General features: G+C 34.0%; 1 protein-coding gene and 1 long non-coding RNA gene across 2 annotated transcripts in view; both read left to right on the forward strand.

The window, feature by feature from the left end:
• LOC100370074 (ubiquitin conjugation factor E4 B) overlaps nucleotides 1–25,100 on the forward strand; it is a 55,068-nt gene that overhangs the window by 20,551 nt on the left and 9,417 nt on the right. Inside the window, exons 9-18 of the mRNA XM_002737305.3 lie at nucleotides 189–303; nucleotides 1,993–2,076; nucleotides 2,755–2,811; nucleotides 4,397–4,513; nucleotides 6,379–6,474; nucleotides 7,840–7,953; nucleotides 8,991–9,080; nucleotides 12,617–12,722; nucleotides 13,287–13,513; nucleotides 14,154–14,287. Coding sequence (XP_002737351.1) covers nucleotides 189–303; nucleotides 1,993–2,076; nucleotides 2,755–2,811; nucleotides 4,397–4,513; nucleotides 6,379–6,474; nucleotides 7,840–7,953; nucleotides 8,991–9,080; nucleotides 12,617–12,722; nucleotides 13,287–13,513; nucleotides 14,154–14,287 — 1,140 coding nt within the window. The remainder of the gene's footprint in view (nucleotides 1–188; nucleotides 304–1,992; nucleotides 2,077–2,754; nucleotides 2,812–4,396; nucleotides 4,514–6,378; nucleotides 6,475–7,839; nucleotides 7,954–8,990; nucleotides 9,081–12,616; nucleotides 12,723–13,286; nucleotides 13,514–14,153; nucleotides 14,288–25,100) is intronic.
• Nucleotides 22,097–24,515, forward strand: LOC146734075 (uncharacterized). Its single transcript, XR_014926581.1, has 2 exons — nucleotides 22,097–22,700; nucleotides 24,133–24,515. It is a non-coding gene; the product is annotated as an uncharacterized LOC146734075 (long non-coding RNA).

A 25,100-nucleotide genomic window follows, 5' to 3' on the forward strand; every position in this document is an offset into this window, starting at 1 on the left:
AACACTTAATGATGACATCACTTGCACTGAAACACATAATGATGACATCACTGGCACTGGAACACATAATGATGACATCACTTGCACTATTAAAAAAGCACAAAGAATGAAATTTATCATCTCAATCAGATTTATCATTTCAATTTCAAATCTGAAATAACCCTATTAATTACTCGTTAAACTACTAGGATATCCAGTAAACCGTCATGGATTGTTCCATATCAGCTATGTCGGGTTTTACCACGTGGATTTTTGTACGAGTTAGTTCATGTCACAAATCAAGATGAAGCAACTTTTACGGCAGTAAGTATTCAAATATTCACTTTTATTGAGCTATATTTTTCATTAAAACACAGTTCTTAAATTGGTTTTGTGAGATTCTTATTATCATTATATTTTTCATTAAAACACAGTTCTTAAATTGGTTTTGTGAGATTCTTATTATCATTATATTTTTCATTAAAACACAGTTCTTAAATTGGTTTTGTGAGATTCTTATTATCATTATATTTTTCATTAAAACACAGTTCTTAAATTGGTTTTGTGAGATTCTTATTATCATTATATTTTTCATTAAAACACAGTTCTTAAATTGGTTTTGTGAGATTCTTATTATCATTATATTTTTCATTAAAACACAGTTCTTAAATTGGTTTTGTGAGATTCTTATTATCATTATATTTTTCATTAAAACACAGTTCTTAAATTGGTTTTGTGAGATTCTTATTATCATTATATTTTTCATTAAAACACAGTTCTTAAATTGGTTTTGTGAGATTCTTATTATCATTATATTTTTCATTAAAACACAGTTCTTAAATTGGTTTTGTGAGATTCTTATTATCATTATATTTTTCATTAAAACACAGTTCTTAAATTGGTTTTGTGAGATTCTTATTATCATTATATTTTTCATTAAAACACAGTTCTTAAATTGGTTTTGTGAGATTCTTATTATCATTCGAGTATTTTTTGTCTTGTGTACACATACTGTTTAATATAAACATACTAAACTATGGCTTCTTGACATTTCCTTGATGTGAAATATGTTTCAAGTGTACTTGTATGTGGGTCTACTAAAAATGTACTTGATGTGGACTATAAGTGTGCATGTTATTTCATCTGATTGTAAGTATTTTCATGTGTTATTTTTTTTCTGGGTGTACCTTTTGTACATTTATTTTTGTTCCAAATTAACGGTACATGTCTAGTCATGGGTATTCAACCTATTAAATAAGAGGAGAAATAATTGTGAATATGGCTAACGGTATTCTCACATGTATTTTGGTTTGTGTAGTTTTCGGTTGATGGCAATGTTGATATATGTTGAATCATTTCAACTGACGTAATTTCACAGAAGTACTGACGCAAATTTGGTGTTTTGTGTTCGATTACATTTCGGGGATAAACAAAACCACAATAATTTTTTTATGACGTTTGCGAACTTCTGAAACATTAACTTTCCTGTGCATCTCTGTTGAACCCCGAATATCTGTGGCTTGCAAGGTTCTTCAATACTCTCTACGTTCATAGCGAAAAATATCGTATTTCTTGATTTCTGTTGATAGCAAGATTTTCTGTGTGTTATTCATGTTTGGGGGCCTCCTTCTCAACACAAAAAAAACATCATCTATTTTACCACTGCTTGCATAATTAAATACAAGTTCTCATCCAATCAGAACAACATATTGTAGCAATCGAAAGGCTAGTGTAATTTGTGTTTTATCAGCGCTCAACTACTGTAAAATACTTTATTTTCGCTTGGAATTAATTTTCACTAATTTCGCTGAAGGAATGATTCAATGAAAATAAAATCCAGCGAATATAATTTTTTTCTTATATTTGACATTCAATTTGTAAAAAATCAGTGAAAATAAATTTCATATAAAACCTTCAAAAAGTCTTTTCAGCGAAAATCAGTTCCAACTAAAATAAAGTATATTACATTATTACATCTATTTGTATAAACTATATTTTGTTATTATTTGTCAGGTATTTACTCCAGTGTTGTTAGGGTTGGCACAGGCTGTACAACGATGTGGATTAGATTCTGATAACTTTAAATATCCATTAATGGTATGTATCCATCTTATTTGGTAGTCTTTGGGTTTAAACACTGTGCATTGTAATTTTAACACATTGGCTGCTAAGATCCTCTACGGATAGCTTTCGTGAATTGTATAAATCGGCTTCAGCTGGCGATGTCTTAATAGTAAGATCACTTCTTACAGATTTTAGAAATAACTAGTACATGTATTTGTACATTTTAGTTACCTACCATATTTACACCCCAATACAACTATGCCCTCTCAACTTTGCCTTCAGTATATGTTAACTTTTCACACCTTTCACAAAATGGTTCTGTGTATAAATTCTTGTGTTTCTATAGCATTTGTAAAAAACCTTAAAAAAAAAACATGTTAAGGAAAATATATAACAAAATTGTGCATCATAATTTTGTTGTGGGCAAAAGCTAAAGATGAAAATGTCAATATTTTTAGCTATCCCACCACAATCACATGTCCCCCTGCCTTGGATTTTGACTACAGGACTTCTTTGCTGGGAGGCTCTTCACGGTCTAACTCGTCTCTAGTAATATATGTTCTGTCCTAGCCTGCATAGGTTTTAGTGTACGTATATTGCAATTGTCAGCATATTTTTTTAATTTTATTTACAAACTGATGATCTAATTATATGATGTAATTGACAATAACTTTGGTTAAACAAAAGTGAATTCATTTTGTTTGTTTCTAGGCACTGAGTGAACTTTGTGAAATAAAACTAGGATCAAGAAGACCAATTTGTACTTTGGTGAGTGTGATACTATAATAGGGGTGTAATGTAACAGAGGTACTATACTTCCCCCCAGGGCTTATACTCGCCCACTTCAGAAAAGATAATTTTTTTGTAACCATCTTACCATCCATGAAAATTATCCAAATTACATCTTTCGTTCTCCATGCAGGGGGAATATTCCGTCTTTTTGAAAAAAATCAGGGTTCATGCTGGATAAATAACAGAATAGAAAGTGTGTGAACCATGTTGTGCCACTCTTAATTATTAATTAATTCGAAAAACACCCTATAATTGAGGATGCCCTCAACTCGTTAAAAATGTCTAAAAATAGAGGGTTGGGCTTATTCTCCTGAAGGGTCTATGATCGAGGAAGTACGGTAATTAGTCCCCGTTCAGACGAAGTCCGAAAACTGGGACTTATAATTCGGTGTCCGTCCATGCGTCCATCCGGAGTCATATCTCAGAATCCCTTGGACTGATTCCGTTCATTCTTTGCATGTGCCTAGTACTTTATGTGGGACATATGCACATGCAGTGGTTTAGCGATTAGATTCAAATGGCCGACTGGCAGCCATCTTGTTTTTTGAAAATGTTGTATTTTGGACATACTTTGTCAGTTTTCATTCAAACTTGGTACATATATTATACATGTTAGGATACATGTCCATGATGATTTATTTCACAATTGGATCAAAGATGGCCGACTGGCAGCCATCTTGTTTTTTGAAAATGTTGTATTTTGAACATGCTTTGTCAGTTTTCATTTAAACTTGGTACATAGATTATACATGTTAGGATACATGTCCATGACAATTTATTTCACAATTGGATCAAAGATGGCCGACTGGCAGCCATCTTGTTTTTTGAAAATGTCGTATTTTGAACATGCTTTGTCAGTTTTCATTCAAATTTAGTACATAGATCATACATGTTAGGATACATGTCCATGACAATTTGTTTCAAAATCTGGTCAAGGATGGCCGATTGACAGCCATCTGACTTTTTGGCCTTACTACTATATTTCCACAATTTATGTACCATTTTCATTCGTATTTGGCACATACATCATACATATCAGTGTGTTTCATAATCAGATCAAAGATGGCCGAATAACGGCTGTTTTTATTTTTGGCCATATTACTACTACACGGAACACGTGTTTTGATGTAAATAAACAATCTGTTGTATACGCCGCTTGGAACTCAAGTTTCAAGGACACGCTCGCGACAACCCCTCCGCTTTAATATAACGAGCATAAAGAGAACTTAATTTAACGGGGACTGTGTCATTTTCAATGACTTGTTATGGTTGATATGTATCCGGAGTTCAAATTTTTCTGTGAACACCAAATAGCATCATATTCTGGGTACTTAGTGGGATGCTCTGTGGGTGTTTGTGTTCAGATCTTGTTAAAACATGGCTAGCACATCAAATGCCATTATGATAAGGATTTGGTCACACACTCCACATGATGTACAGTTATGTATAATTTGTAACAAATAACAGTTATCACGTCATGTCTGAACTGATAAGTATTCACATAGTAGAACCACATAATGTATTCTATGTTATTGTATTGACATATTTCTTTTATTATTAGATGACCTCTCTACCATGTTGGCTTCCCAAACCAATCACAAATGCTGTTGGAAGAGAACTTCAACGACTTTCATTCTTGGGTTCATTTTTTAGTCTCTCTGTGTTTGCTGAGGACGATGTAAGTTGTTTTTAAATAGGTGATTTTTCATTCAACTACGAGATCTTGCAAGTTGCGTGAAAGGCGCGTACTGAATGTCTGCCGCAAAAATCAAATAATTTGATTTTGAACTTGAATTCCTTTATTTCGTAGCTCATACCCCAGACCATTCGTCCCGGTGTTATCGCTATCGCCACACGAGACTCCAGCTTGTCTCCTATACAATTTGACTGCGCACATCCAGAAAGTAGATGTAGCTGTGATTGGTGGAATACTAATGAGTTGAGTGTCAATCAAACGCCCACGCTATCTTTAGTAAACAAAGTCACGTGACACGCGCCATTTTAGTTTTGATTAGTTCATCGGATCGGAGTGTCGGTGCTCGCCATCCATAAATCAAATCAAAATGATTTCTAAGGAAATTGTCGCGTCAGCAGTGGACAGTGTCTTAAAACACATCGATGGCATCAACTCTATCAAAGAAGAACAATTGTCCGCAATTGAAGCTATATGTAACAGGAAAGATACTGTCGCTTTTTTGCCGACTGGTTTCGGAAAATCGCTTATTTTCCAAATTCTTCCACTTGTCATCAAAGAACTAGGGTTAGATCCAAACCCAATAATACTGGTAATTTCACCGCTAGTTGCGCTAATTGAGGATCAGGTGAATGCGGCAACGAAACTTGGAGTTAGTTCCAGTACACTGACATCGCTGAGAATGCCGCCGGCGCAATTTTTCACCCAACTCGCGATTCTGTTTTGCAACATTTTATCAATATTCCCTTTGACAAAATCGCCGACAAAAGCACTGCTTTGCTGATCTTTTGTTCTATAATTCTTAATGCAAACACCGACCCTAGTAGTAATTAGTAACGTCGCCTAGTACATATGAACGGTCGTCATTGCAAATCGAACATCCTTTTGAAATTTGGACGTCGGGCAGGCGATTTCAAGGCACCGCACTTAAATATTAGCAACATATTTTTCTGAGCGGTTGTTTATTCTCTTTCAAACGAGACATAAATGTGACGACATAGTCGATCCCTTATCCACCGCTAAGAATGCCGCAATGTTTCGTTCGTTTTGCAACATGCCACAAATCGTCGAAAAAAACACCACTTCGACGGAAGCTTGCGTAATAAGGGGGTTAAAACAAGAAAACAAATGCCATGTTTAATACATATCGACCTGTTTTACTTGCGAAAGATAACGGAACATGAACTCGTTTCGTGCGACTTCGGAACCCGAAGGAACATACCAACAACGTTGAATTTACCCGCTATCTTCCAAATATGGTATATTAATTTATTCAGTTGTTTATTTAGAGTGACGTCCGCGGTCGAATGCGATTGGCTATCGATGTCAGTGCAAAGGTCATATGAATATTAAAATTAAGTGGGCGGAAGGAAAATTGTATAGGAGACAAGCTGGAGTCTCGTGTGGCGATAGCGATAACACCGGGACGAATGGTCTGGGGTACGTAGCTCACATCGGAAGGCCGATCTTTGATAGAGGAATATTGCGTTTGAATACTCCTACTTCATCAAAATTGACCATCATCAAATGTGTACAACACATAATTAGGCATGGAAATATCCCTCATAATACTTTTAGTTTGTCGAACCCCACGCGATGTTTGTCGCCACTACAACATGATCTTGATCTTTGTTCTGTTTTTACGTTTGATTTCATGCATAAAGCGAGATCTCGCAGAGAATGGAAAATGGTCTTTTAATTTTATTATTTTTTGAAGAATTATGTGAGTGAACATAAATATCAGAAAAGACTATGTGAATCATATATACAATAACTTTTTGTTTCAAGTTCAATGTTTAATATTAATATTAAAAATACTAAACTGAATATGATTTTTTTTTTTATCTCAGTCAAGACTAGTTGATAAATATTTTTCTGGAGCTGTGACTGTTGATAATTGTCGCCTTATAAATGCGACACTACAGACATCACTGGAAACAGCTCGGGTAAGTCTCAGTAATCTTTTAAATTCACAGTGAATATCCACATCATTGTCTAATGACATTGAACCAATCATTTGCCTTCATAAAGCCATTATCACACCAGACATTGAAATAAAGCTGTTGCATGTGGTGACTCATTCCTATTCTTGGGGGTGGGCGTCTGTGTATTTTCACTGCCTGACAACTATCACAGGGAAAACAAACGCTGAAAGCTCTCAGAAAACTGTACTTTGTTAAGACTCTCCAATCAGTGTAACAAGATGAGCAACATATATAAATTTGGTTGCTCAAGATTATCTCAAAGTTGAGCTTGTGCTGTTTTCTTGACTTTAACTGTTTACTTCGGCTCCCCGACCATGCTCTACAGCAGCTCACTCAAAGCTCATAAAAATGACCTTCAACATTTGTAAACTCTTCTGAAAATCATTGTAGAATTTATTTCACATTTCCCACAATTTGTGCAAATTCACACATCAAATATTTCACATAATTGTCCCAAGACCCCAACAGCAGTATGAATGATTTCAGAATATAATTTTAACCGTGTAGCTACTCCTTGTAAGCACACTTTGGTTTGTGTTCTATACTGCTGCATACTGTAAAGGGGTTAATTATTTACTGGGTTTTAATTTTGCTAATTTCGCTGACTGGAAAATGCGCTAAATTAAAACCCAGTGAATATGTAATATTTAGCATAGAACACATTATCTAAATGATAAAACAATGAATTTAAAACCCACTGAATATGCCTGAAATGTTAAATCAGTGAAATTTAAACCCAGTGAAAATTAGTCATTTTACAGTATCTGGTAGCTGACAGAGTTCTCTATTTACTTTATGTCAGTGACTAATACCATGTTCACACATGTGCCAAAGAGCCGGCTTGACTAACTTGGTAAACATTCGTTATCAGTGGTTTTAATTGGTTCTGTTTTCATACGAGTATAAAGGCTAAACTTAGCCGCAGTTGTTATTGGCCACCTTGTTTCTTTGAAATACTTGCAATAAATGGAACTTCAGAGCGAGGCTGACTCTGAGGGCATGCTTTTAAGACGGCGATATTGTTCACATGTGCTAAAATCGTTTCTGTAAGTCCAAGGTGACGGTTGAGAATTGGCATTTTAGGATGTCTTAAATTAAATCGGCATGGCACAGACTTATCTTGTTCATACGTGTTTCAACGCTGGCTTAACTATAAAGCTGGTCTCCAAACCGGGTTTTTGGCACATGTGTGAACACAGTATTTATACTAATGTGACCAACAAAATATTGCATGACTTGTCCCATACTTTATTGTCACACTTTGCTACCTGTCGATGTCTGAAAGACTGTAATAACTCACATGTCATTGGTTTTTTTCTTCTTCAGAATGAACTGTTTAAGGTGCTACATTGTATTTTAGTGAACTCAGAGACCAGAGAAGCTGGTCTTGATTACATAGCAAATGTCATCAATAAAAATCATAAAAAAGCTCAGATGCAGGTAGGTAAACTTTTAATTGAAATTATTTGGTTGTATACGTTGGATGGTTTTATTCTGTCATTCTACATATTTTCATTGCTCTACACAGTGTCAGTCCCTTGCTTATTAGATGTTCTATGTTTTCAGTTTGCCATAAACGTATTAATTATAGTAGTTGCCTTGGAAATAACTTCAAAGCATCGAAAAACTATGCAGAAATGTGATACAACACATGAAGCATTCTACTTTACAACCGTGCTAAAATAAAATAATATATAGCCAAGGCTCGCAATGTTGTACATTACATTCTATGCTCGTAGAGCCAATTACAGTTGACATGTAGGATTTATGTCTACTGTGTATTATTCATGTTTTGGGGCCTACTTTTAAACTTGAAAAACTATAGTATACACTGTACCGGTATTTTACCTCAGCTTGCATAGTTAAAAACATGCTCTTGACCAATCAGAGTGACTTATTCAGGCAATTGAAATGCTGGTACATAACATAATGCATACTTAGGAGTACTGTAAAACCACTATTTCAATGCTTTGAGCAATTTCCCTCGGTTTTAAGTTCACGAACCTGGCAGGAAAACAATGAGTACCGTAAAATCTGTATTAGAAGCTGCATCCCTAATAGAAGCCTCACATATTTTTTTTGAACAATTGAGGAATTCACCGGTTCTCATATGTGTAGATTCTCTAATAGAAGCTGCATCCCCTCTGTTGCATTGTACCATTTTAATACCCCCGGTAGAAGCCGCGGCTTCTAATACATATTTTACAGTACTATTGTTATTTTACATGTTCACATGAATTTATTTTAGCGGATTTTTCCTTATTGACGAAAATTGTGAAATGAAAATTCCAGCGAATAATTAATGCATTTACTTTGTACTTACTATATAATATTTACTATGAATTAATTTATAACATTACTAGTTACATTAATAATGGAGTTGATGACTTAGCATATGAAAAAAATTATGTACTGCAGCTTAGGCTTGTGAATCATATTCAATAATTTATGTTTCTGAACTATACTGTTTATTGCAGGCTGATGACAGTTTATTGTGCAATGATGGTTTTATGTTGAACTTTTTACATGTACTTCAACAATTAAGTGTCAAAATTAAATTAGATAAGGTAAGGAACAGTTTACATATGGTATGGGGAATTGATTTTAAATAAATGGTATCAATGAAACTATTGGCTGTCATGTATAGATGTATAATTAGATTATGTCAATACGTACACACTTGGAAAGGAGAGATGGTTATCATGTGAAAACAAATGCACAAAGATGTTCATTTCCCGTATCTCTGGTCCATCATAAATGATACGTCCCATCACATGGTGACTTCGGACCTACGAAAATGGTGAATCTGTTAAACATTTCACCACCAGACTTTCTTTCCCAAATTTGTCTGCATTTTTAGCTCCGCTGTCGACTTTGTCAAGCGGAGCTTATCATATGAGTGATTGTCCGTCGTCGTCCATGTCAGTGTTTTACTTTTTCGACTTCTTCTTGAAAACTACAAGCCTGAATGCTTTGATACTTGGTGTATATGTACCTTGGGTAGACCTCTCTCAGATTCGTTCATTTTATGATCATATCTTCAATTCTCTAATTTTGGTGAATATTTTTGACGTTTTTGGTAAAAAGTGATATTTTCGACTACTTCTTGTTAAAAACCGCCAGTCCAATTGCTTTGATATTACATATATAGGTACTACATGTGGACCTCTCTCAGATTTGTTCATTTCATGATCATATCTTCAATTCTCTAATTTTGGTGAATATTTTTGTCATTTTTGGTAAAAAGTGATATTTTCGACTTCTTGTTAAAAAACGCAAGTCCAATTGCTTTGATATTACATATATAGGTACTACATGTGGACCTCTCTCAGATTTGTTCATTTTGTAATGATATCTTTAATTCTCTAATTTTGGTGAGTGTTTTTGTCATTTTTGGTAAAAAGTGATATTTTCAACTTCTTGTTAAAAACCGCAAGTTCAATTGCTTTGATATTACATATATAGGTACTACATGTGGACCTCTCTCAGATTTGTTCATTTCATGATCATATCTTCAATTCTCTAATTTTGGTGAATATTTTTGTCATTTTTGGTAAAAAGTGATATTTTCGACTTCTTGTTAAAATACGCAAGTCCAATTGCTTTGATATTACATATATAGGTACTACATGTGGACCTCTCTCAGATTTGTTCATTTTGTAATGATATCTTTAATTCTCTAATTTTGGTGAATGTTTTTGTCATTTTTGGTAAAAAGTGATATTTTCAACTTCTTGTTAAAATCCGCAAGTCCAATTGCTTTGATATTACATATATAGCTACTACATGTAGACCTTTCTCAGATTTGTTCATTTTGTAATGATATCTTCAATTCTCTAATTTGGGTGAATATTTTTGTCATTTTTGGTAGAAAGTGATATTTTCAACTTCTTGTTAAAAACCGCAAGTCCAATTGCTTTGATATTACATATATAGGTACTACATGTAGACCTTTCTCAGATTTGTTCATTTTGTAATGATAACTTCAATTCTCTAATTTGGGTGAATATTTTTGTCATTTTTGGTAGAAAGTGATATTTTCAACTTCTTGTTAAAAACCGCAAGTGCAATTGCTTTGATATAACATATATAGCTACTACATGTAGACCTTTCTCAGATTTGTTCATTTTGTAATGATATCTTCAATTCTCTAATTTGGGTGAATATTTTTGTCATTTTTGGTAGAAAGTGATATTTTCAACTTCTTGTTAAAAACCGCAAGTCCAATTGCTTTGATATTACATATATAGGTACTACATGTAGACCTTTCTCAGATTTGTTCATTTTGTAATGATAACTTCAATTCTCTAATTTGGGTGAATATTTTTGTCATTTTTGGTAGAAAGTGATATTTTCAACTTCTTGTTAAAAACCGCAAGTGCAATTGCTTTGATATAACATATATAGGTACTACATGTAGACCTTTCTCAGATTTGTTCATTTTGTAATGATATCTTCAATTCTCTAATTTGGGTGAATATTTTTGTCATTTTTGGTAGAAAGTGATATTTTCAACTTCTTGTTAAAAACCGCAAGTGCAATTGCTTTGATATTACATATATAGGTACTACATGTAGACCTTTCTCAGATTTGTTCATTTTGTAATGATATCTTCAATTCTCTAATTTGGGTGAATATTTTTGTCATTTTTGGTAGAAAGTGATATTTTCAACTTCTTGTTAAAAACCGCAAGTGCAATTGCTTTGATATTACATATATAGGTACTACATGTAGACCTTTCTCAGAGTTGTTCATTTTGTAATGATACCTTTAGTTCTCTAATTTTGGTGAATGTTTTTGTCATTTTTGGTAAAAAGTGATATTTTCAACTTCTTGTTAAAAACCGCAAGTCCAATTGCTTTGATATTACATATATAGGTACTACATGTGGACCTCTCTCAGATTTGTTCATTTTGTAATGATATCTTTAATTCTCTAATTTTGGTGAATATTTTTGTCATTTTTGGTAAAAAGTGATATTTTCAACTTCTTGTTAAAAACCGCAAGTGCAATTGCTTTGATATTACATATATAGGTACTACATGTAGACCTTTCTCAGATTTGTTCATTTTGTAATGATATCTACAATTCTCTAATTTGGGTGAATATTTTTGGTAAAAAGTGATATTTTCTTGTTAAAAAGTCCAATTGCTTTGATATTACATATATCGAACATTATATATATTACATAAATGAACAAACAAAAGAATACACTCAGTCACACTTATTTAACTTTTTATTTACTCAACGTTCGCCTACTTACTTTTTTAGTTATTCATTATTAACTTTATTACATTTTAAACACCAAATTAGAAATGTAAAATTTTCTACACGGTTGTAATAAAGCTGTTATCTTATCTTATTTTATATAGGTACTACATGTGGACCTCTCTCAGATTTGTTCATTTTGTAATGATATCTTTAATTCTCTAATTTTGGTGAATATTTTTGTCATTTTTGATAAAAACTTCTTGTTAAAAACCACAAACATTTATGGTGAAAAATGATATTTTTGAATTCTTGTTGAAAACAGCAAGTCCCCATTGCATTGATACTATGCATATTGTTCATTTTCTAATGATATCTTCTGTTCTTTAATTGAAATGTGCATTGCTAACAGCGGAGCTATCTCAGCCCAGAGGCTGCTTGTTTTCTTATATTGTTCAATATTTCTCGAAATGAACCATAATTTTGGAGGCAACAGACACAATTTCAATCAATAAACTATTTTGGGAATTTGTGATGAAAAAAGGGAACTTGTGGTAAAATGGTTAATAGTATAATCAGTGAGTAATGGAAATTAATGAGCACTCTTTCAAGGTGTTGACAAATTAAACATGAAATGTGAAAAAAAAACACTATCAGCTTTTGCAATGCATAATGAGGAGTGTCTTTTGGTGAGATTTTAAATGCACTAGACTCGCACTGTAATTTGTTAACGCTGAATTTGTTCACATATGTAAGCCCAATCATGGTATTGGTTGTGTATCTGTCCCTTTGCGTTTGACTTGTTGTATTATGTTGGGCGGGCGTATATATTTTGTATGTTTCAGTTTCTGCTTTCCCCTAACTAACATGATTCTGTCTGTATTTATAATTGTAGGTTGATCCAGTATATTTACATCATGCGAAATGTCGCATTGATCTTTCCCAAGATACAAGACTTAAAGCTACAGTGCAGGAAGTTAGTGATTGGAAAAAATCAATTGGTAAGATATCTGCACTATTGTTGTGTCTGAATGTGTCTGCATTAGTGTGTGTGTCACAATTAAATATATAACTGGCACCTTCTGTGGTTTTTCAATGTTTCTTCTGAAAGCAGTACACATACATGTAGTTGATTTAGTCACAGTGATGTTTGGGACTATATGTGTATATGACAGATCTTGTTGATCATAATTTCTAATGTACCTTCTTGGTGTCAAACAAGCCTAGACAAATGCAAGGATCTGAAGACTGAACCAAAGTTTCCTCAAATTTGCATCCCAACCTCAGGTGGGATCTCCACTACTGGTACTTAACATACACATAGCAACAACCATAGTGCTATTAACAGTGACTGCCCTCTCTATACCTTAAATAGAAGTTGCCCCTGAATCTGAATATGTATCACCATACCAGTGGCCCTTGAATCTGAGCGTGTATACGAACATCTACTAAATCTGAATAGGTCCTAAACCTGCATATTCATAATGGGCCCTCACTCTGAATATAATTGTATATCAATGTGTGCCTTGAATCTGAATATGCATATTGTCTTTTCATTTTTCTAGACGCTTGGTCTGATCCTAAGTTTACTACAGAGTGTTATTTTCTGACATTACACTGTCAGCATCTTGCGTTGTTACCATGTACTAGGCATTATACACGCAGAGTCAGGGCATTACGAGAATTGGGACGTATGATTGAGGAGTTGATGGCACAGGAAGTGAACTGGAAAGGAACACCACTTGCGAAAAGAAACCGCCAACTGCTAGAAAAATGGAAAACGCAACATAAGGTTAGATTGTGTGTTTTTTTTCCCTGTTTCAAAAGTTGGTAACAATAATAGAATCTTTTTAACAAAGCATATAGCAATATCAGAATCATTTTAACAAAGCCTATAACAATATCAGAATCTATAGCAATATCAGAATCTTTTTAACAGAGCCTATAGCAATATCAGAGTCTTTTTAACAGAGCCTATAGCAATATCAGAGTCTTTTTAACAGAGCCTATAGCAATATCAGAATCTGTCTTTTCCATATTAGTAAAGATTTGATAGACTGAAAAAACTGTGCACCAAACAAAATGCGAAGGAATAATATTTGGTTCACAATTCTGTTTTGTACAACTGGTGTGATTTTTGATCAAATTTATATTTTTGCTTATACCCTTGCATCAAGACATTACTATTTTGGCAGGATATTACCAACTATTATTACTTGTATTAATTATCTGCCAAGTTTTGAAGTAATAGATGAATATTTAAAAAAACTATTTAAGTAGTTTTAAAACAATCAGTTATGCACTTTTTTTAAATTGTCAGCTGGCGTCCCACGTGGCTGTTTTCTCAGTTTAACTTGTTTCACTGTAACAAGATACTGTTTCTTTGATTCACTCCCTAGAAAACTGTAAATGCTATTTCAACTTTTTTATAGAAACTTGTCCGAGCCAAAGCATGTGCAGATGCTGGTTTATTAGATGAATCCTTATTGCGAAGATGTTTATCATTCTACGGCAGTGTCGTACAATTTCTTACAAGTTTGATGACAACTAAGAAAGGAGCAGAAATGTACGTATGGTAGATGTGTGTTGCAGAGAGAGTGTGCATAAATGTGTGGTGATTAGGTAGTTGTATGGTCGCTGTGGCAGACATGGTTATTAGTCCCCGTTCGGACGCAGTCCGAAAACGGGGACTTATGTTTTGCCCTGTGTGCGTCCGTGCGTCCGTGCGTCCATGATCACCTGTATCTCGAACATGCATGGACCGATTAAGTTCAAACTTCACTCATACATCACACATTATATGGGACATATGCACTTGCATTTTTTTCATGATCCGATTAACGATAGCCGAATAGCGGCCATTTTAAGGCCGAAAATGAATCAAAATCGCACATTTTCACCATTCCGGACCCGGATCTCAGTTATGCATAGACGGATTTTGTTCAAATTTGGTACATACATTAAACATAATAGGACCTTGATGCACGTCATTTTTGACTCCCATGTGCGAAGCACAAAATGGGAGTCTTTGCAGTTAGTGTGTCTGTATGTGTGTGTGTATGTGTGTATGTGTGTATGTGTGTGTGTGTGTATGTGTGTCCGACTGTTCCACTGCTATCTCAAGAACCATACATCGGTTTTTGATGAAACTTGGTGCATAGATGCTCTGGGCCAATGCGCAGATTTGATTAGGTTTTGGTAAAAATCCATGCTCGTTAATTACCTAATTCGCATGATAATTAGCTAATTTTTAGCTGTTCTATGACTGTTCCACTGATATCTAAAGAACCACTCATTGGATTTTGATGAAACTTGGTACATAGATGCTCTGAACATATGCGCAGATTTGATTAATTTTTGGTAAAAATCCGTGCATATTAATTACCTAATTTGCATGATAATTAGCTATTTTTTAGTGGTTCCATGACTGTTCCACTGATATCTAAACAACCACTCATTGGATTTTGATGAAACTTGGTACATAGATGCTCTGAACTAATGCTAGGTTTTGATTAGTTTTTGGTAATAATCCGTGGATACTAATTACCTAATTTGCATAATGATTAGTCAATTTTCGGTTTTTCCACTGATATCTCAAGTACTAATCATCACATTTCAATGAAACTTGGTACATAGATGTCATACGACACTGCACAGACCTGATAGTTTTTATGGTAATATCAGTACATATTAATTACCTAATTTGCATAATTAATTAATTTTCAGCATTTGATATAAGTAGTTAGCATTACATTTCAATGAAACTTGGTACTTACATACTCAAGGACTATGCAGAGATTGATTGTTTTCGATAAATATTTGTGCATATTAATCACCTAATTTGCATAATTAGTTAATTTTCAGCTTTTCCACGGGTATCTCAAGTACTAATCATCGCATTTCAATGAAACTTGGTACATAGATCCTTTAGGACTATGCAGAGACCTGATTAGTTTTAGGGTAAATAATTGTGCATATTAATTACCTAATTTGCATAATTAATTTTCAGCTTTTCTACTGATATCTAAAGTACTAATCATCACATTTCAATGAATCTAGAATCATGCAGACCCAATTAGTTTCCGGTAAATATTTGTGCATATTAATCACCTAATTTGCATAATTAACCAACTTTCACACTGATATCTCAGGTACTATACATCACATATCAATGAATGTACATGGATGCTGTAGGACAATAGACAGACCTGAATAATTGTGGGTTAAAATCTGTACATATTAATTACCTAATTTGCATAATTAACCAATTTTAAGCTTTCACACTGATATCTAAAGTACCGTAAAAACTCCAAAATTTCGACCGGTTTTAAATAATTGGTGTTAGATATGTGACGTGTTTTTAGAGTCAAATTTAAGGTGCATTTTCGGACGGTCGAATTTTTCAGAATAGAAATCAGCAAATGAAAAAATGGGGATGATAGACAGTGTGCTTCATTAGTTTTTAAAAAATGCAATGTCCGTCAATTGACGTAAACTTCCTCATGTTTCACGGTAAAAGCAAAGGTCGTGGCCGAGTTGTAACTCAAAATCTAAACAAAGTCATCAATCCGTGAGTATTATGACAAGCAAAACAAAACATCAAGACGCGGAGAAGAGGTCAGCACAAAACTAATAGGTCAAAAGACAAAGCTGTCTCGCACTACCTAGAAAAACTTGCGAATGTTCGAAGTACAGGTATCCATTGGACAAAAGATGCATGGAAGTTTAGCAAACTATCTCCCCGACCCAGTGCAATGTATCCGGTTAGAATCAAAGCTCACGTGTCCCTTATTTGAGGGACCAAATTCTGCCGTAAATTTGCCCTTGGATTAAAAAATAAAATGGGATTTAAGAAAATAAAATGGGACTTTTAAGGTGTATTTTGGCGTCATTTTTCGGACATTTCAATCAATCCTGCCGGCTAAAATAGAGTCTAAGTTTTACCGTAGTCATTGACGTTTGTCTATTCAAGAGTACACGTGTATGATTTTTATCGTGACTAGCGTGAGCGGGTAAGCTTCCTTTCGAGAATGAGCTGTTATCACTGTGAACAATGTTAAATTATTCTTCAGATGACCAGTTTATTTTTTAAAAACAACTAATTTTTTTATTTAAAAAAAATCATGCCGTTTTCGCATCAAAATCCAAGCCAAAACATCGTACTACAACACCAATCTCTTCCGCATTGCGTTCAATAACATTAACATATTTAAATAAGCTATGATAATTTGAACACGTTGGCATCATCCAGTTTTTTGATTGGTTAATTAGCGATTTGACCTAATTGACCTAAGAGAACATGGCGGATATCCTACAGCATCAAACGTTTATACGAGACCGGAATCATTCGCTTACGATGAAACTAAGTTGACTTTTATTTGTATTTCATAACCATTCAACAAATTTATTTTGTGTACATTATTATAATCACTACTGAGTACAGTAATAATCAACAATTCAGAAACGCAGCATGCCGAGATTTTTGTGTTCGTTTTTATTTGAAACTTCGTTTATTTAGAATATATTTTCGTTACCAATAAAATAAAAATCTCTCAGTCAATCAGAAACCCGGATTCATGCCTTCGAGGAAGGTCCCGTTTGAACGCTCACATGGTTTTTTTGACTCCCATGTGCGAAGCACAAAATGGGAGTCTTTGCAGTTAGTGTGTCTGTATGTGTGTATGTGTGTATGTGTGTATGTGTGTCCGACTGTTCCACTGCTATCTCAAGAACCATACATTGGTTTTTGATGAAACTTGGTGCATAGATGCTCTGGGCCAATGCGCAGATTTGATTAGGTTTTGGTAAAAATCCATGCTCGTTAATTACCTAATTTGCATGATAATTAGCTAATTTTTAGCTGTTCTATGACTGTTCCACTGATATCTAAAGAACCACTCATTGGATTTTGATGAAACTTGGTACATAGATGCTCTGAACATATGCGCAGATTTGATTAATTTTTGGTAAAAATCCGTGCATATTAATTACCTAATTTGCATGATAATTAGCTATTTTTTAGTGGTTCCATGACTGTTCCACTGATATCTAAACAACCACTCATTGGATTTTGATGAAACTTGGTACATAGATGCTCTGAACTAATGCTAGGTTTTGATTAGTTTTTGGTAATAATCCGTGGATACTAATTACCTAATTTGCATAATGATTAGTCAATTTTCGGTTTTTCCACTGATATCTCAAGTACTAATCATCACATTTCAATGAAACTTGGTACATAGATGTCATACGACACTGCACAGACCTGATAGTTTTTATGGTAATATCAGTACATATTAATTACCTAATTTGCATAATTAATTAATTTTCAGCATTTGATATAAGTAGTTAGCATTACATTTCAATGAAACTTGGTACTTACATACTCAAGGACTATGCAGAGATTGATTGTTTTCGATAAATATTTGTGCATATTAATCACCTAATTTGCATAATTAGTTAATTTTCAGCTTTTCCACGGGTATCTCAAGTACTAATCATCGCATTTCAATGAAACTTGGTACATAGATCCTTTAGGACTATGCAGAGACCTGATTAGTTTTAGGGTAAATAATTGTGCATATTAATTACCTAATTTGCATAATTAATTTTCAGCTTTTCTACTGATATCTAAAGTACTAATCATCATATTTCAATGAATCTAGAATTATGCAGACCCAATTAGTTTCCGGTAAATATTTGTGCATATTAATCACCTAATTTGCATAATTAACCAACTTTCACACTGATATCTCAGGTACTATACATCACATATCAATGAATGTACATGGATGCTGTAGGACAATAGACAGACCTGAATAATTGTGGGTTAAAATCTGTACATATTAATTACCTAATTTGCATAATTAACCAATTTTAATCTTTCACACTGATATCTAAAGTACCGTAAAAACTCCAAAATTTCGACTGGTTTTAAATAATTTGTGTTAGAAATGTGACGTGTTTTTAGAGTCAAAATTAAGGTGCATTTTCGGACGGTCGAATTTTTCAGAATAGAAATCAGCAAAAAAAAATGGGGATGATAGACAGTGTGCTTCATTAGTTTTTAAAAAATGCAATGTCCGTCAATTGACGTAAACTTCCTCATGTTTCACGGTAAAAGCAAAGGTCGTGGCCGAGTTGTAACTCAAAATCTAAACAAAGTCATCAATCAGTGAGTATTATGACAAGCAAAACAAAACATCAAGACGCGGAGAAGAGGTCAGCACAAAACTAATAGGTCAAAAGACAAAGCTGTCTCGCACTACCTAGGAAAACTTGTGAATGTTCGAAGTACAGGTACCCATTGGACAAAAGATACATGGAAGTTTAGCAAACGATCTCCCCGACCCAGTGCAATGTATCCGGTTAGAATCAAAGCTCACGTGTCCCTTATTTGAGCACCGTACCGGTGATTTGAGGGACCAAATTCTGCCGTAAATTCGCCCTTGGATTAAAAAATATAATGGGATTTAAGAAAATAAAATGGGACTTTTAAGGTGTATTTTGGCGTCATTTTTCGGACATTTCAATCAATCCTGCCGGCTAAAATAGAGTCTAAGTTTTACCGTAGTCATTGACGTCTGTCTATTCAAGAGTACACGTGTATGATTTTTATCGTGACTAGCGTGAGCGGGTAAGCTTCCTTTCGAGAATGAGCTGTTATCACTGTGAACAATGTTAAATTATTCTTCAGATGACCAGTTTATTTTTTAAAAACAACTAATTTTTTTATTTAAAAAAAATCATGCCGTTTTCGCATCATCCAGCTTTTTGATTGGTTAATTAGCGATTTGACCTATTTGACCTAAGAGAACATGGCGGATATCCTACAGCATCAAACGTTTATACGAGACCGGAATCATTCGCTTACGATGAAACTAAGTTGACTTTTATTTGTATTTCATAACCATTCAACAAATTTATTTTGTGTACATTATTATAATCACTACTGAGTACAGTAATAATCAACAATTCAGAAACGCAGCATGCCGAGATTTTTGTGTTCGTTTTTATTTGAAACTTCGTTTATTTAGAATATATTTTCGTTACCAATAAAATAAAAATCTCTCAGTCAATCAGAAACCCGGATTCATGCCTTTGAGGAAGGTCCCGTTTGAACGCTCACATCGGTTTTTTTTTCGTTTGGGGGAAAACTAAAACTGGTCGCAATTTTCGAATAAGAATGAGTCGGCAATTTTTAGTGGAGTCGAAAATTTGGAGGTAAATAAAACACCGAAACCCGGCAAATAAATAGGCGGTCAAATTTTTAGAGGGGTCGAAATTTTGGAGTTTTCGCGGTGTTAATTATTCCATTTCAATGAAACTTAGTACAAAGATGCTCTAGGACAATGTACAAACCTAATTAGTTTGGGGTAAAAATCTGTTCATATTAATTCCCTAATAAGCATAATAATTCATAATTTTTTGGTTCTGTTACATTGCGCAGACCTCATTAGTTTTACACTCAAATCTGGTCATATTAATTTTCTGATTTGCATAATTAGTTTTCAGCTAAGTAATTTCGAATTATATTTAATGTGTCTCCAATACTCTCAGCACATGGGAGTTCTTTCTAAGCTTTCTTTGATTTTTCGTTTGTGGGAAAACTAAAACTGGTCGCAATTTTCGAATAAGAATGAGTCGGCAATTTTTAGTGGAATCGAAAATTTGGAGGTAAATAAAACACCGAAACCCGGCAAATAAATAGGCGATCGAATTTTTAGAGGGGTCGAAATTTTGGAGTTTTCACGGTGCTAATTATTCCATTTCAATGAAACTTAGTATAAAGATGCTCTAGGACAATGTACAAACCTAATTAGTTTGGGGTAAAAATCTGTTCATATTAATTCCCTAATAAGCATAATAATTCATAATTTTTTGGTTCTAATCACATTTCAATTAAACTTGGAGACATAGATTTTCTGTTACATTGCGCAGACCTCATTAGTTTTACACTCAAATCTGGTCATATTAATTTTCTGATTTGCATAATTAGTTTTCAGCTAAGTAATTTCGAATTATATTTAATGTGTCTCCAATACTCTCAGCACATGGGAGTTCTTTCTAAGCTTTCTTTGATTTTTTTTGGATCGGGTTCGAAATGGCCGACTGGCGGCCATTTTGTTTTAAAGAATTCAGTTCTGGATCCGTATCTGAGACATGCTTGGATTGATCAAGTTCAAACTTCACACACACAAGGTACATCATGTCACAAATATGTATGTGCATTTGTTTCATGATCTCATTAACGATAGCCAAATGGCGGCCGCTTTAAGGCCGAAAATGCATTGAAATTGCACATTTTCACCATTTCGGACCCGGATCTCAGTTATGCATGGACGGATTTCATTCAAATTTGGTACATACATTAAACATAATAGGACCTTGATGCACGTCATTTTTAGTCCCTGTTCAGGCGCAGCCTGAAAAGGGGACTACTAATTCAGGTTATGTCCATAATTCCGTCTCCAACATTTTCTCAGAAATTCTACAGCAGATATCAGTGAAACTTGGCAGGTTGATGAACATGTCCCCTCCGAGTATGCACGTAATTTTTTTTCCAGATCTGAAAATCCCAAGTGGGTCTTTTTCACGATTTTATCAAAAATTGCCTCTCCCGGCAACATTGACAAAACGTCTGCGCATGCTCAGAATAAATTAATTACTGTAAAATACTTTATTTTTGCTTGCAACATTTTTTTGCTATTTTCGCTGAAGGAATGTTTCAGTTAAAATAAAATCCAGCGAATATACCCTTTTCTTATATTTTACAGTCAATTTGTCAAAAATCAATGAAAATAAATTCAATACAAAACACCCAGAAAAAGTCTTTTCAGCGAATGATAATTCCAGCTGAAATAAAATATTTTACAGTAGATTAGATCTGTGAGTAAGGCTGCTGTTATTACGGCACGTGATTTCTCCATTGCGTGCAATTTATTATAGTACTGTTTATACATGTATTCTGTTTGGCTCAGTGGTCTCATTCACTCGTTACTAGAAGAACTAGTAACTTTATTTGATTTCAAGAACTTCAAGAAGGCGGCATAAGAGACGTGTTTGCAAAGGTAAGTTTTCCAGTTTATTGGGGTACGATTGGTGTACATTTCGTGACGTACGGACGTGAATATTATGATGATTGCCAGCTTTATATTCTTGTGAAAAACCAAAAAAAGCAAACAATTGTCTCTAATCTACGAAACTAGTTTGTGAATTGTATACCCTGTCAAATTATTGTACACGAACGATTAATTCACGAGGACATAGTTTTCAAGTACCGGTAAATCGTTTTCCGGCCTTTTGCTTGTGTAGCGATTTCCGAAATATTCACAACTCGGGGGGGGGGGGGGGAGAATTTCCCTGTGTCGATCAATTTATTCATTATATAATAGCAGGTTGCCTATGATTATATTCGTATTTTTTATGTTGTGAGCATTGAACTGTTAGTTGCAATGAAGATTTTGGCGATCTTGTGCGATTCAACATGGCGGATGTACAGTGACAACACGTGTATGGACGGTCGGTCGAGCAGTCTGCAACGGACCACAGTCTGTGAACGGACCGTTAATGTTTTGGATATTTCATTCACTCCTGATGCCTAAAAGAGTCTAATTTATATTTTACCGTAGTCATTGACACCTATTCAAGAGTATCATGTTTATTGTGAATAGCGTGAATGGGTAAGCTTCGTTTCGACAATGGGCTGTTATTTCTGTGAACAATGTTAAATTATTCTTTGAATGCTCAGTTTATTTTTTTGAAAACAACTAATTTTTCGATTTAAAAAAAATCATGCCGTTTTCCCCGTCAAAATCAAAGCATAAAGATCTTGCTAAACATCGGTGAATCCCCTGTTGCGTTCACCACGAGGTCACTGAGCCGTCATTAACATATTTAAATGACCACGTGTACTGAAATAACATGGCGGATATCGCATCGCATTTACATTCGACCGAAATCATTCGTTTACGATGAAAGTAAGTTGAATATTACTTCCAATTCATAAAAATTCAACGAATTATTTTTTTGTGCGTATTATAATCATTACTGAATAATAATAAACAATTGCAATACTTCGAAAACAAGTAAGTTATTCACTTGCGAAACACAGAATGACCAGATTGTGCTACCGTGATCATTTGCTACCGGTACTAACAACTAAGCAATGTATTCGTGTTTGTATTTATTCGAAACTTCTTTTAGAAAATACTTTACTTTTCGTAAACTTTACTGAATTTTTGGGGGGGATTCAATTCCAACATTTCGCGATGCCAAACCAAAGGCCTTTCACTCTTTGAGTGTGACACCTAAACCAGAAGTTTTATGGTGTATAAACTGGCACTAAATGAAAAAGCCGTTGAACCTTATTCAAATTTATAAGTACATGTTATTATGTATTTAATTATGAAAACTGACTAAATTAAATGTGATCTTATTTTTAATTTGAACAGAATTATGATTTATATCGGTAATGACGTTTTCATCCAATATTAGTAGTGCAATTGTTAAAATGCCTACCTACACATTTATTGTTTTTGTTTCTGTTGCCCTGAAATAGACATTTGTAAAAAAAAAAAAATTTAAAAATCATGCTTGATTCAAATTCAAAAAAAAAAGATGTAGCCATGTAGCCCCTTCCTGTTATCTGTTTCCAACTTCTTCCAGAGTAAAACTGGTGAAGCCATGTAATTGCCATACAATCATAAACTGTGGGAAAACTTATATGTTATTGAAAATCTTTATTTTGTTGTCTGTGAATTAATATAATATTTTAAATGGTGTAATGGTGCAAAATATTCTCAAGCAATTGGTTTTCTGGTGGCACTACACTGTGCATTTATGCATGATCTCAGCTTACTAAGTGATGATGGTGGTTGAAATGGAAAACTGAATACAAAAATCCAGTAACATCTCAAACGAATTTCCGTCTGCTGTGAATGCATGTTTCGTTACATCAAATAAATAACCCAATTTTATTGAATGTATCCAAAAACATGGTACCAATGATCTGAAATTTCAGGAGTGCTCGCTGAAGGTTTATCAATCTTGCTTATTGTCTTGTTCTTTACCAATCCTGCATTTCAGTTACTAGAATTTATACTAAAAAAAAATAGTTTCTGTTTTTCTTCTAATAATTCGGCCACTCTCAAAAACAAATATTTTTCCATGGTCGAAATGCAAGAAGAATACAAAACTACTGTGATTGCATAGCGATACCTGTAGGGTCATTGTCAATTAGTTCGCCTGATCAACACAGCGTTATACATAGGGCTGATATTGAATCACGGAGAGTAAAATCTTGTGATACTAATCTCTAGAACCGCTCAGATTGGTACATACCGGTATGTCTTATGAACCCACATGTGTATATCTTTAACAATACTCATTTTAAACTTTTTTTTTTTACAGTGGTGCTGTGAACTGCTTCAATTTTGCAAGGCAATTTTTTCTGGGTTCCTACAACATGGAGTGTCAGGGACTTTATTGAAATTTCATAGAATCCTGAATATATCTAGAAGTGAAAATTAAATGGTTTACAGTATTTTATACCCATTAATAATGATGAAATGCAATAATATCACTGCACTAAAAAGACTTCAAACAATTATTGTTACTTCTCCATTGAAGGTTATGAGCAGACCAACCTTTACTGGCTTCCTTAATTATTACATGTACTTGCTCTGAAAACATAGCTTTTACAATTGTTTAAATTAACAGATGTTGTTCTATGTACAATGAATACATTTTAAATAATAAACCTTACTGTATTAATAAAAAATTGTATTTGACAACATGAGAATGATTCTGATGCCCAGTGGTGATGTTGAAACAAACCCAGGTCCTGGTAATATACTAAGACCTGATTAACAAAGAAGTCATGTACATCAAGGTTCACTCAGATTTATGAATGCAATTTCTTGAGCAAGTATACATGTATGACAAATAGTTTTGTTGCACTTGTGTACTCTGAGATTCTGAACATGGGTCAGTGGAAGTTTTTAGTTGTCAGTACAAAACTAGATTATGGGAAATCACTTTATGATGAGTTGTACCCACATAGAGTACATATTCATTCACCTGTTTGCAGATGTTCCTTGTACTACCGTAAAATCTGTATTAGAAGCCGCATCCCTAATAGAAGTCGCACCCATTCTTTTTGAACAATTGAGAACCAAAAATTCATCATTTCTCATATGTGTGGTTGCTCTAATAGAAGCCGCATTCCCTCTGTTGCATTGTACCATTTTAATAGAAGCTGCGGCTTCTAATACAGATTTTACAGTACTTTATAATCAAATAACGGGGACTGTGACATTTCATGTCTTGTTTTTTTCGGATCAAGTTCGAAATAGCCGACTGGCGGCCATTTTGTTTTA

The sequence above is a fragment of the Saccoglossus kowalevskii genome, chromosome 15 (assembly GCF_978046115.1).
Source record: "Saccoglossus kowalevskii chromosome 15, keSacKowa6.1, whole genome shotgun sequence".
Classification (NCBI taxonomy): domain Eukaryota; kingdom Metazoa; phylum Hemichordata; class Enteropneusta; family Harrimaniidae; genus Saccoglossus; species Saccoglossus kowalevskii.